Consider the following 14,073-nt stretch of genomic DNA (forward strand, 5'->3'; position numbering starts at 1 on the left):
TCCACTTTCCAATGCTAAATATCAGGTGCGGCTTTTCACACCTTGATTCTTACCTCTGAAATGCTAGCCCTCAAATTCCAGACACAGTCTTCACGGATAGCTCCTATCCTCCCCAAAATGAGTGCCACCACCAGGCAGGCTTTGGCATAGGCAAAGACGCCGCTGCCAGGCACAGCTGGTGGGTGGGTGGTGGCACAGGAGCTAAACCAGGCGCCCACCTGCCCCGACAGCAGATGTCTAAGGCTGTGCTGCAGTTGGATTTGTTTTCTTTTGCCCAGGCTCCTCCACTTCTGCCCTAGGTCTTGCACATAGAGAGCCAGCCCAGCAGAGTCATTGGATGGATGAGCTGTAAAGTCTTCCAGGGTTGACGTTGCTGCCCTGAACCTCCCCGCCAGCTCCCACAGCCATCAAAGCAACCTGCCTAGCAAACCCTCATTGGTTTTGCTTTCACCCTTTGGGCAGCAATGTTCAGTTTACCCTCCTGCAAAGGCCAGTGATAGGTAGGAGGATGACTGCCACCAAGTCCAACCTCTCCACCCAGGACCAGCCACCCCAGCGCTGAGTGCAATGGTTGAAATGTCGCATTCCCTGCTCCTTTTAGTATCTTCTGGGAGCATAGTGGGCCTGTTTGCATCTCCGCTGGCTTCGGCAGCATCTGCTGCCCATGCCACATGTAAAATTACAAATATCACTCTCCTAATATGTGCAGTGTGCTGGATTCATGCGAATCACAGAATCTTTAAGGTTGGAAAAGACCTCCAAGATCATCAAGTCCAACCATCAACCTAACACCACCATGCCTACTAAACCATGTCCTGAAATGCCTCTACTTGTGGGTACATGGCTCAGTCAAATCATGGCACAGGAGATAGGGACCCTGAGTTGCAATCTCTGATTCCTGGGAACCCAGGACATCAATGCTTACAGCAACCCAACTCAGGCTGCCAAAATTATTCTGAGGATCATTTTACCTCTTCCCTAGCCCAGAATTTGGGAAATCACAGCTGTTCATAACCTCCTTGTGGTAGGTCCATTGGCAGGTGGGACCATTGACAGGTGGACCCCCTGGGTGAACATCAAACAGTATTGCCGTATTCTGCCTTATCCATTTTTTGCACCCGTTTCCAACCTGTCAGAACAGGGAAAGGAATACAGTCAATATACTCACTTCTGAACTTAAAATGAAAGATAAAAATAGCCATTTTTAGAGGGTTTCAGGTTGAAGGTTGCTTGTCAGAATCCAAGAAGAGAGCAGCAGTTGTTCTGACACTGCGGTTTTCACATCCTTGTCAGAGATTTGAAACAGGATAGCTGATGTGTGTTAAAAAAAAAGGATGGTTAAGGTTTAAAATAGTTTAGATGCTGCCTGGAGCAAGTTTTAAGCGGTATAGTAAGAAGCACTGGTAGGAGTCTACATGCACCCAACATCATCCATATGGGAAACGACTTGTTCAAATGCCGGTACCTTTAATGCGACACGGACCTGGAATGCCACAGAGCAAATGACCTGGAGAGGTATCAGGCAATTTCCCAAGAAACATTTTTAAAACATAAATTGGGGAGTGAGGACCTGGTGAAAACTTTCATGGTAAGCTAAAAAACAACAACAAAAAAAAAGAGCTCTCCTGTTTTTGACAGCTCTAATAACCCAGAGTCTAAGATTTGGGCTTGGAAAGGGGCCAGTTGGCCAAGCCTCCATCCACAGATGAGCTGGAGACAATGCCGATAGTTGGAGGGAAGCAAACAGAAGACCTGGCAGGTCCAATGCCACCCCTGCTGAAGGGGACATCTGCCAGTTCCTGGGTAAATCTGCGGTTTAGGTGTGCAATGGTCGGCGGGACGTGTTCCTCTGCTTCTCTAGCTATCTAATAGAGTCAGTAACCGCTCGCAGAATGGCAGCAATTTTCCAGATATCGGGCAATTCTGTACACATGGAATTTCTTTTAAAACTATACTACAGTATCTAATTGTTTCAAATAATTTGGGCTCTTCTAAATATGTTTGTCATCCTTGTGCTTTTGTAGATTTTAAAATAGATCATCTCCTGAAGTTACAGAAGGAAGAAAATATTTTCCCCGTAGTGGTGATGAGATCTAGTTGGGGCAATCGATTGACTCTGAAATTTTTGGATGGCCATCAAAATGTCAGCTTTTCACCCAGATTCCCTTCAGGTACCTTCACCTCTATTAGCTTAATTAGCAGTCTATGGGAAAAAACCTGTGAGACACTGGGAAAGCCAGGGAAAAGTAAATTTGACCTAGTTGCAAATAGGTAGAACAAGGGCTACTCTGCAATTATATTGTTTATATTAATCTTTCAGCCTGGTTAAAACAAAACAAAACAAAAAAAAAATCACAATTTTCCTTGCTAATAAATCCACCACGAAGTTCTCCATCAGCCTCACAAAGGCACAGTGACATTGAAGGGGCTTTGGCCGATGTTCTCAGCACCGGATGCTGTCACCCTGGCACTGCTGCTTCTCCTGCTGCCCGCGGCGAGGGGTGACGCCAACCCCAAATAGGGATCTCTACCTTAGTGTGGGTGCCTCTTGGAAGTGTTTATTTTCTCTCCTGCTTTTAGAACCAAAAAAGCAGAGGTTTCACCCCGGTTCCCACCCTGTCCCTTTGCAGAGAGCTTGATGCCTTTGCCACCACCCCGAAGGCCAAAGTGACGGCAGGTCCAGGGACGGGGCTCAGAGCTGGGCCCTCCGCGCTGCGAGCGTTGCTCAAGTTTACCACTCTCGCTATTACAAATTCACCCCTCCCAGGAAAAAAAAAAAAGAAAAAGAAAGAAAAATTCTGTTATCGCTGAGCATATGCAACTGCTAAACATCCTATTCGATCTAACTTCAGCCTGTTCTGAGAACTACATTTCACAGTTTCTTTATACAGTATCTGTCTGTCAGACATTGCCCACTAGATTACCATAGTCTATAGAATATACTTCCACCGTAAAATAAAAAAAGTATCTTTGGGGCATATTTTTTACTACCTGGCACAGAAAAAAAAAAACAACAGAGATTAGAAGTTTTTATTTTAGTTTTACATTTCACATGTACTGTCCTCACTACGTAAATGGCACTAAGCAAGTTTAAACGCCACTGTGAATTTGTGCCTCCGTTTTGGTGTCATTTCTTTAATCTGTTAAACATAAATAGTACTGCATCGATTTAAGGTATTTCCAGAGCATCTATGGCCATGGTTCCTCAGTATGACAACAAGGAGCCAATAACCTACGTTCAGAATATTTGAGCCCCCCATACGCTAAATGTCCTCTGTACACTTAAATTTCAAGAATTCGAATAAAAATTCTTGAAAGCCTTCATTTCTTAATAAATCCAATTCAGCCCTGGCATGAGTGAAGGCATCTCCTCGGGTCCCAGTTGGGCAGTGCTACTGTAATAATTAACCTGTGGTGATGAAGCAGAGGCTACTCCTTTAATTGCTTTATTTTTTTAATTTATTTTTTTTTAATACCTTTCTGGTTTTGGTTTTGTCCGGCTGCCCCTTCCTCCTTTCTGTTCCCCATACGGCCGAGCTGGGCTTGTACCAGCCCAATGCCGAGCGGGGTTGCACAACAAGCACCATTACTTGCACCTATTTGCTGACCAACTTACAACCGATCTGCAGCCTGCCTCCTTCCTTTATCGGGAGGTTCTTGAGGACTATAATTTAGGGGTATTAAAATATAGCAAGAAAATAAGGATGCTATCTCACTGGGAGGACACAGTGAAAATTTATATTGGGTTCTTGATATTTTAAAGGCCTCAAAATGAAACAACTTTTGGTCTTCTCGCTAAGCGTCGTATAAACAAGAAGGCAACACCACGTATCCGAGATATTTCTTTATGGTTTCCTAGCTTAACCCCACACGGTTTTAAGTAACGTGTGTGTATTGCAGACCTCACCGCTGTGTTTAAGAAAACGTGGCCTCAACGTGCTCCGATCCAAAAGATCTACGGTCTTATTAATGCATATATGCCACGCATAGATTATTAACAGCTTCATAACTAGATAGAAACTTACATTTCAATAAACATACTTTTACAACTGCAAAGGAAAAAAAAAAAAAAGTTTTGCATGAGGATGTTACTTACTTCATGTCTTTGTCCTGGGAGAATGCAACTAAAGAAACCACATTTAAAATCAGACATTAGATATGCAAATATGTGTTCAGATCAGAGATACGAAAATTATTCAAATGATTAATTATTCATCATAAAAATGTCAATTAATAATTCTGAAGCATAATAGGCATCTTTCTAATGCATCTTCATTTTTCAAGCCTAAATACTGTTGAATCTGTGTTCAATTGCATTCTAACAAGTTTTTAAAAATTCAACAAAGTAAACAACCAACTACAAACAAAAGTGAGCGGCGAATTTTAATCACTGCCAACTGAGCCAAGAGATGTGGCCGAACTTCAGCATCCATCCCAGAAGAGGAGGAAAATCACCTACATCTCTTGGCACAGGAGAGCGGACAGAGGATGCTCCCCCACCGACGCGCTGCTTGCTCCTCTCCACTCATCGTGAGAGGTCGGTTTGGGTCCTGGGGATGCTGTTTTACAACAAACGTACATACATACGTGGTTGATGGGAGCTGAGCAGCTCTAGGCCATCAGAAGCACCTTTATAAATGACAAAATTAACAAAAACATATGAGGGAGATTCACTTTTAACGTGCAGGGACTCGCACGAGATTAAATATTACCGTGATCTGCTTGTTAGAAATGCCCAGGGGTAGATAAATTAAAGCCAGACAATCTTTTCCCTTGCTTTTGGCTCTTATCCTATCCCTACATGGGTTTTCTGCAGAAGAAGTTGAAAACTTTGGGAATGTTGATTCAAAAGGTTTCTTCCTAAATACCTCGTCAGAGGGTGGGGGAAGAGTCATTCCCTGGCCCTTTCTTCCTCTCCTCTGTGCCCGCTCCTCCATATGGGAAAAAAAAATAAATAAATAAAGGTTTGCTCCCTAAATCTTAGTTTAGAGGGACACCTGTGTCGAGCAAAAGCATCCAGCAGCATCTTGGGGCCACATGGGACTTTCCCCTCTCAGAAAAATTATTCCAGTCCGTCCTATGTTCTACCACCCCAGGTGACTACAGAAAATAATTCCATTCCAGCATGTTTTGTTATTTTTTGGTGTGTTGGGTTTTGGTTTTTTGGGTTTTTTTTGCATCCTCCTAATTTTTTCCCAAGACAAGGGCAGCTTCTGCACCCCGGAGATCCATGCGAGAGAAGCAGCCAGTACCCTCAGGGAGCCCCGAGCCTGCAGCCGAGCAGGGCTGCGGGGAAGGATGCTCTCCCCGGGCTCGGCTGCAAGTGGGCCCGTCTCATGTGGGGGATGTTAAATCCCGAATGTAGGAAGGATTCCACACCTCGGGGAAAATATTGGAGCCCTGGCTATGAAGGACCTGAAGTAAAAGCCTCAGAGCAGCTGATGTGTTTCTAGAGGTGTTTAACCTCTCTCTCCACCAGCCTCTAAAATGTTTTTTGTGGAAACCTATCATTTTTGCTGCTGTCTCCCAATTTTCCTCTTTCCACGCGGGCAAGAAAACGTGCTCCCCATTACTCACCCTTGTGCTGCTCTGAGGAAAAAAAGCAAACACAATGAAATAAAATAAGGCCGTGAGTTGTCCCACCAGCCCGTGTCGCCAGGTCCCCACCAAGCCGCAATGGCAGGAGGAGGCCCAAGTCCTCAGGGGCCTGTGTCCCTCAGTGTCCCTTGGGTTTCAGGGTGGAGAGTCTCTCCCTGCACAGCCCCTTTCTTAAGGTTTGGCCCCCTTAGCAAGCCCTATAGCCCCCCGCCGTTATGGGGGGAACATGGAGTCATCTCCATGGAGGCGGTATCTCCACCACGATGGGTGGACAAAGGGAAAGCCACTGAGGAGGAGGAGGCAGCCGGCATCACCCGTGGCATTGCTTGGGCAGGTTTGCATCAGGACATCCCGGCTGCCCCTTCTCTGTATTTCCGTGCAGGAAATCTTGAGGAAAAGGGGGAAAACCTGCACCTAGAGAACCGCCCTTAAAACTATCTCTGAGCTGCGGCGCGGGTGCCTTACGCAAGGAGAGAGCTGGGATTTGTGAGGATATTTTGTGTCTGTTTGGTTTTATACTGATGGGGTGGAGGGGATGGTGGTTGCAAAAGTTTAAAATAGAGGGAGGCGCGGGCTGCGCGTGGGGACGGTGACTGTGAAGGGGCTGGGCCAGCACCACCCCAGCAAAGGCAGGATCTACGGGCTTGTGATTATTTCCATCTCCTAAAGAAGCTGCGCGCCTGTTCTCAGTTCAGAGCAGGGCAGGAAATCATCGCCTGGATTAAGGCTAAAATCCATCTCAGAAGGGTTTAGCTGATCGCTAGATGTTTATGTCCGGTGTCCAAAAATTAAAAAAAAAAAAAAAAAAATACCACCCCACATCCCACGTTAAAATAATATGGAATAAGCTCGGGTGTTATGCTGTTCCCGCAAACATCAGAGCGGTTTATCGCTCCCATGCAAACCCTGCTGAGGCACTTCAGAGCTGGAGAAACTGGGAGATTGAGGGCTGCAAGAACAGCCTGCAAAATTATGAATCGGGATTATCCGACGAGACCAACATCTTCCTCAAAGCCCTTGAGCATCATCACACTGTCTGAGGGTTTGGTTTTTGGTGTAGCTGCAGATACCTGGTTTAATGATCCAACATCGACGGGGCTCCCGCCTGCTGCGGGTTCGGCTGCCCCTTCTCTTAATCTCCGGTTCGTCCCTCTCGTTTTGTAATCTGGGAATGTACGAACAATACATGAGGCGTTTGGAACGGGATTAATTTATTTTGACAACTGGTCAGTTGTTTGTTGAATTTTTTTTTCTTTTTCCTCCTATAAAATGTGGGTGACTGGAAACTGAGCGAGTCACTAATTAGCATTCACTTTTTTCTTTTCCTTTCTTTTTATCGTATGCATCTGAATTCAGTTTAGCTCTTTAAGGAACTGCCAGCCTGCCCTTGATTTATCGGCGGTGTCTTCTGGATCTGAGAGGATCTAATTCAAATTAATAACACTCGAATCTGATTTCAGGATATTTGCGCCGCGCTATATATTTCATTAAGATATCATCACTTCGTGTATGTGTGTGTGATACGTCTCTGTGTACGCAGGTATACTTAGGCACGGACAAGTCATGCATCCTGTGAGAAAATAATGTTGGTGAATAGCAGCAACAAAACTTTTAGCCAAGCCAAGCTGACTCGTGATGGGGAAAATATACAAATATAAATAAAAATTAAAAAAAAAAATTAGAGAGCTTTGTTCCCACCTTTGGATAATTACCGATTTCGGCGGCAGCAGACCGTCAGGTCTGCACGTAGATTTGCTTGAAGTGGCTGGCAGCCCTGGAGCACCCTCCTCCCGGAGAAGCCAGGCAGGGCGCAGGCAGCGCGCAGGCAGCGCGCAAGCAGGGCGCAGGCAGGGCGCAGCTTGGTGTGTCCTCCCACCCCCACCACCTCCTGGGGGTGGGAGAAGGGGACAGCCGGATTTGGGGGGATTTAGTGGATTTGGTGGGTGTTGCTCCCCCACCTCAGCCCCGCGCTGCCCCTCCCCTCCATCACCCGGGGGCATCCACTCGCGTCGGACTTCACTGGTGGCTTCAAAAAAAAAAAAAAAATCTCGGTGGCTGTGATGAGCTATAAAGGCACACAGAGGGAGGGTGGAGGGGGGTCTCCTTCCTCCGTGTAAACACCGGAGAGGTGTTCTCTGATCTGGACCATTTTGGAGCGCGATCGCTACCGCCTGCTGCTCGCATCCCAGTCCTGGCTTTAGGCGCAGCTCAGGAGCAGTTTATCTTAGCTTAATGTGAGCAAAAGTGCAGGGTCGGATCAGCGTAGCGGTTGTTTCAGTTTTCTTCGGGAGGAGAAGGAAAAAAAAAAAAAAAAAAAGTAAAAAGTGCTGTACTAGATTTAACTCTTGTCCGAGGAGGGAAATTGTTTGGCAGCGCTTTCACACAGCCCTTCGGGCAGCTCCGCCTTTCCCTTCGGAAAGGAGCGTGCGAGCAGGCAAGATGGGAAGTTTTAATCTTCGGATTGAGATTATTTAGACCTTTTTTTTTTTTTTTTTTTTTTTCCCCTCAGGGTCGCGGGTTGCGCTGGAGGTCGGGCAGGAGAGGATGGAGGCTGAGCCGTGGCAGCCCCCCCCTTTTGCAGATGAACCCCTTTCTCTCACTCCGGTATCAGTTCTCAATCCCGTGCAGTGTGAACCAGCTTTTGGATTAACAAACCGGCGAAGCGTCGGTTAAGAACACGTAAAACTTTTTTTTTTCTTTTTTTTCTAAAAAAAAAATGAAAAGAAAAAAAATCCCCCTGGGAAGTGGGCTCTGAATTGGTTAATAATGTGCAGTACTCGCTAAATTGCTGACTTCCAGATGTGGAAAATATCTTTCTTGTTTAGGACCTACGTAACCTGATTGGATTACGACAGAAGCGTCACATTGGAAGGCTTTTGAGTGATGATTTAATTAACCATACAGTAGAAAGCTGTATTTGCCAGGAAACCCCTTCCATATTTGCATAACCAATCCCTTCAGTGCAAAGGTGGAGTCTGGGTTTCTTTTTTTTTTTCTTTTTTTTTTCTTTTTTTTTTTTCTTTCCCTATACGCGATTTAATTTTAATTTTAATACTCGAAAAAGGTGAAGAAAAAAAAAACTTGTAACCTCCCTGAAGTTGAGTCCCACGCGTTCCTCGTCCGGTTTGTCTCCCTGCCCATCCAGTTACTTCCCAGGGAGAGCAGAGCCAGGAAGAGCCCAGCTCACCCCTGATCCATATCTGTGAACAAAACAGATAGACTGGAAGATCGCAGCACGTTTGTTGGTGTGGTTTTTTAATTTTTTTTTTCCCCCTCGTCAGATTTAGCTGACTATTCAAATAACCTGGATCGGTGCTGAAATGAAGGGGGGAGGGGGTGGGGGGAGAAAAGAAAAATGCCCCAAAAGAAACGCGTTTCAGGTTAAAAATAAAGCAGCAGCAAAACGAGCGGGAGTCAGTTGCAGTGCCCGAAGAGAGTTTAGTTTCTAGGCGTTGTGTTTAGGGTAAGTTTTCCCCTCCGCAAGAGCCGGGAGCGGGGCTGGGGAGCGGGAGGGTGCGGGGCGCCGGGCGCAGGATGCGGCCCCAGCCGGTCCCGCGGACGGGGGGGTCCCGCCGGGGGATGAGGGCGCGGGGGGGGGGGACGACACACAGCGGCAGGGATCCAGCCTGGGGTCAGGGGATTCGCTGGGAAGTTGCGGGGAGAGGGGGGGGGTCGGTACAGACCTCGCCTGGGGGCGGGGGATCCCGGCTGGGGGAGGGAAGGGGATGCGGGGCGGGGGGGTAAGACAGGCACCTCGGGGGGGGGGGGGGGGGGGAAGTGCAGCGCCGAGAGGCAGGGGTGCACCCCGGGGGGGAGGGATGCAGCCGGAGGGGGGAGAGGGATGAAGCCCGGGGGGGACAGAGATGCAGCCCGGGGGGGGAAAGAGGATGCAGCCGCGGGGCAGGGGATGCAGCACCCTCGGGGGTGGGGGGGGGGGACGACACACACACGGGGACGCGGTGGCAGGGCTCGGTAGTCCCCGCGGGGGGCGAAGGCGGCGGAGCGGCGCGGAGAAGGCGCGGAGGAGAAGGCGCGGAGCGGCGGGGCGGGGGGCGGGCGCGGGGCGGGGGGCGGGCGGGAGGAGGTGGAATTGCATTTTGTGCCGCTAAAGCGTTCGCGGAGACTTCAAGGTATAATCTATCCCAGATCCTTTCCCAGAGAGAAACTTGGCGATCACGTTTCCACATGATGCTCACGTTTGCTGCTCTTCAATTATCCCTCCCCACAAAGATAGGTGGCGTGTGTTTCAGGGTCTCTCCTCTCGCTCCTACAGAAAAGAAAAAGAAAAAAATGTCATTAGAAGAGGCGTAACACGTCAGTCCGTCCCCAGGTTTGTGTTTCCTGGAGTGGCAGAAAGAGATCAGTCCTAACCTGCCCAGCAGGAATAACGGTCCTTCCGACAACTCTTTTGCAAGGCTTTTTACAATTTCTCCAGGAGCTGCATCTCCCTTCACCTTTTCTCCTCCACTTCGCGGCTTCTTCATGCTTTTGCTTCTCACCATTTCTGGCCAAAACTACAAACAAGACTTCGCAGGTAGGTTCGGAATTTAATTCCATTTTCTCCCTTTTTTTTTTTTCCCTCTCCCCTTCTTTATTTTCCTCACACCACCTCACGCTCTAGAGGGCTTGTTTAATTTCGACAATATTTTATTTTTAAGCGTGTTGGCTTCTTTCTGGCTTGTTTATAGTTGGGGTGAAAAACCTTTTTTTTTTTTTTTTTTTTTTTTTTTTTTTTTAACCGAAACCTGAAGTCACTTCGCTAGCGTTCCGGGAAGGGATGCGGAGTTTCGGGGGGTTGGGGGCTTTGCCACCTCCCCCCCCCCTCCCCGCCACCTCCCCGATCCCCTTACCTGTCAGCCAGGTGCGGGAGGTGCCTTTTACAGCGCAGCAGCAAAAGTTTTAGTGCTAGGAAAGGACTTCGCCCTCCTGCACACATACGAAAAAAAAAATAAAAAATTTAAAAAATCCCCCCACCCACCCTCCTGCTCTTTTTATTTCAGGTTTCACATCTTAGCTCGGAAAGTTTGCAGGTACCTGTTAATGCTTTGCAGAGCCGGGCACCGCTGGAGCCCCAGCTCCGGCCAGAGCTCCCCGGCGAAGGGATGCGTTTCCCCAAACAGAAAGTTTGCTGCTTTGCCTGCTTGTAGTTGGTTTCATTTCTTTATTTTTATTTTACGAAGCTGGGTGAAGTAACACCTTAGCTTCTGGGATCCTAAAGCAAGAAGTGAAAGTATTGACTGGAACTTAAAAGTCGTTTACCAAAAAGCAAATGTATACATATGCATACACAGATATTTAAAGCTAGTCGGTCCTCTGGGAAGAAAAGCGTTCTCGAGATCTGCAGCTTTAAAATTATTGACAACTTTTTTGAGGGAGGTTGAAGAGCAGGGAAGGTGATGAAATGCATTTAAAACAATTCACCCTTGGTCGTTTTGGGTGAAAAGAAGCCAATTTTTGAGGCAGGCTGAGGGTCTGGGCTTGTCTCCGTCCTTGTCCTCCCCTCTCCGCTGCATCTCCTGGTAGATCTGCCACGGGGATGCCACTCTTGCCCACTCCAGGATCGGGAATAACTGGCAAATGCTAAAGTTTCTAGCACATTTTTTTCAGCCTCTTCGTTCCTCAGCCACATACCTCATCCCCATCCACAGAGCCACCAATTCACCCTGTCCAGGCGGAATCCCAAGCAGGAGAGTGTGAGCAAACACCCTGACCCCGCACACGCTCTCTCAGTATTCCCAGCCTCTTACCTGCTGGAAGATTTTTATTTTTAAATATTTTTATTATTTTTTTTTTAACCAGGCAGGTTTTAGAAGGTCTGGAAAGAGAGTTCAGGCGGAATAAAAAGAGCTAGCAGCAACACACTTCACTGTTCAGTCCTGGTGTGAAGCTCCAGCAAAGTAAAAAGACACAAGGTGGGGAGAGGGAGGAAGAAAATAGCCAAAAAGAAAAGAGCTCATTTGGCTGAAAAAGAAAAAAAAAAACCCTACAAAAATTTGTTGAGGCAGGCAATAATTTTGTAGGTTTTGTCTAAAACTCCCAGTGCAGGGGAAGACAATAGATGCGAAGGCGAGGGGGATCCTGCTCAGGAGAGCAAGGGTTAATTGCCCTTGTTTTACAGTTTGCATCTGTTACATCTTTTATAGCCCCCTGTTTAAACTAATCCCCAAGTCAAAGCATCTTTAAAGCTACAGCATCTTCTTCGCCATGGGCTGAGTTGCAGGAGGGTTCTCGCAGCAAACCAAACGCTCCCAGCCCTTCTCCCTTTTGACAGATAGAGGCTCTTGCACAGCTCGGGCAGGCAGCAGGTCCAGAAAGTTTACAAGTTTAAAAAAAAAAATTAAAAAAATAACAAAAACCTGAAAACTCTGACAGCGGTAGTTTTGATTTCTGTTTCTTTTCTGGGAAAATAATAATAATAATAATAAATGACACTCCGCAGCTTTGTTTAAGTGGCAGGGGGAAACCCTGAATATTGTCAAACTGACTAAAAAGGTGACAGAGGTTTATAATTACACCGGTTAAGGGGGAGGGGGAGGGCTCCGTGCTGTGCTTTGCCCCAGAAGGGCAGGGGGGAGCCCTGTGTCCCCTCTCCGATCACTTCGCTGGAGCGATCATTTCTGGGGAGGGGAAAAAAAAAAAAAAAAAAAAAAAAAAAAAGCAGATCGGAGAAGAAGGAGAGAAGGGTGGCATTTCGCGTGTGAAGAAGTTCAAATTAAAGTACTTTTCGGAGGAAAAGGTCCGCCTAGCATTGAGCCGAGCAGCCTACTGTAAAAGCTGTGCATTCCCTCATACGGTCATGAGTTATGACTCATTTGAGATGTAATTCTTGTCTCTCTGATCTGCTTTGCTGGTGCAATACACACACGCAGGGAGAGAGGCACACACTCACATAGAGAGGGGAGGGGGAAAGAAAAAAAAATTAAATAAATAAGTAAATAAAGAGGGAATCTGCCCGGCTGGGGAGGGAGGGGGGCACCCCCACCTCCGAACCCCTCCGTTTACTGCGTGGCCGGGTTCTTTTCTTTTTTTTTTTTTTTTCGGGTGTCAGCCGGGGTCTCCCCCCGGTTGGCGCCTTCCTTTTAAATGGGAAGATCCCCGCGTGCCCACACGGTCGCTGTGTTTGGTCGTTCCGCAGAGCCTGCGTGCTGCCGGCGCGGGGGAGCCGAGCCCATGCGAACTGCCATCTGATCCGCTCTTATCAATGAAGCAGCAGATCATGGCGGATGGCCCCAGGTGTAAGAGGCGAAAACAAGCCAACCCCCGCAGGAAAAACGGTAAGCGACACCCCTCCTTCCCAAGCAAAAAAAAAAAAAAAAAATTGCCCCCTGCAAAAAAAAAAAAAAAAAAAATTCCAAACTTTTCCCAGCCGGTTCCGCCGCGGGGAGAGGGGGGGGGAAGCCGGTAGCAGGATGGGGAAAGGGGGGGGGGGGGACGCGGGGACGGCGCCCGCCCGCTTTTCGCCGCTCTCCGCCATCCCCTGCGCGGCAGCGGGGGCTGCGCGGCCGCGGAGCGCCGGAGGAGTGTTTGGGGAAGGGTTTGTAAGTGGGGAGGGGGGGGGAGCGGAGGAGGGAGAGGGGTAGGACGGAGCCGCCGCCGCGCCCCAAAGTTTGTTGCGCGGGCGCGGAGCGGGGCGGGGAGGGGGGGTGGGGTGAGGTGGGGGGGACGGCCGGGAGCTGGCGGGGACGGGATGAGAACCGGAGAGGAGCGGAGCTGGGGGGTGGGAGGCGCGCAGCGGCACGGGGGGCAACCGGCCCCGCTGCCCTCCCTGGGAAAAAACAAAACAAAACAAAACAAAAAAACAAAACAAGACAAAAAAACCCGGCAGCGTGAGAACCCCTGGGCTGGCACCGAGTTAGCGAGTCTCTCTCTTTTTTTTTTTTTTTTTATTGTTAGGGACTCGAAAATGAAACTTCCTCCTCCCCGATAATTAATAATACTAATGAGCTGGGTGCCCGATTGTCCGCGGTCGCCCTCTCCGCCGGCCGCGGAGGGCCGGGCTCGGCGGGACGCGGTGTTCTGGGCCGGCTTCACATTTTGGCAGCTCTCGCTGGTGTGGGTCTCTCTTTCTCCATCTCCCCCCCGCCCCCCCCCCCCTCCCCGCAACTCCCCCGTCCCTCCCTTCGTGGTTGGATTTTTTTTTTTTTTTCCTCCTTTCTCCTCCGGCTTTGACAGCCTCTCCCCCCCCTCCCCACCCGCAGCCCCTCGCGTGGGCCATCCCGGTCCCACTTTCCCCAACTTTCCCTCTCGTAGAGGGGGAGGAAGGAAGAAATTTGGGTGAACGCGAACCCGGGCGCTCCGAGCTTCAGCTACTTCGTTGAAGTGGAGAAGTGGAAGGGAAGGGGGGGGGGTGAAGGACAAGGAGAGGGGGAGACACCACAAAAACAACAACAAAAAAAAAAGGCACAAAGACAAGAGAATGTTGATTAGAAACAAATGATCCTGCCCCCCCTCCCCTCCCCTTCCCCTCTCTCTAGG

At 48.7% G+C, this 14,073-nt stretch overlaps 1 protein-coding gene across 2 annotated transcripts in view; it reads left to right on the forward strand.

Annotated features, from left to right (window-relative positions):
- Nucleotides 1–9,934: 9,934 nt before the first annotated feature.
- ZEB2 (zinc finger E-box binding homeobox 2) overlaps nucleotides 9,935–14,073 on the forward strand; it is a 114,641-nt gene continuing 110,502 nt past the window's right edge. Inside the window, exons 1-2 of one of the 2 annotated variants that reach the window (XM_086750592.1) lie at nucleotides 9,935–10,132; nucleotides 12,734–12,872. Coding sequence is in view for 1 of the 2 variants with exons in the window: in XM_086750591.1 (XP_086606717.1) it covers nucleotides 12,800–12,872 (73 nt within the window). In the remaining variant the exon portion in view is untranslated. The remainder of the gene's footprint in view (nucleotides 10,133–12,733; nucleotides 12,873–14,073) is intronic. The other variant, XM_086750591.1, reaches the window with a different exon arrangement.

This window comes from Chlamydotis macqueenii, chromosome 6 (assembly GCF_036417535.1).
Source record: "Chlamydotis macqueenii isolate bChlMac1 chromosome 6, bChlMac1.mat, whole genome shotgun sequence".
Classification (NCBI taxonomy): domain Eukaryota; kingdom Metazoa; phylum Chordata; class Aves; order Otidiformes; family Otididae; genus Chlamydotis; species Chlamydotis macqueenii.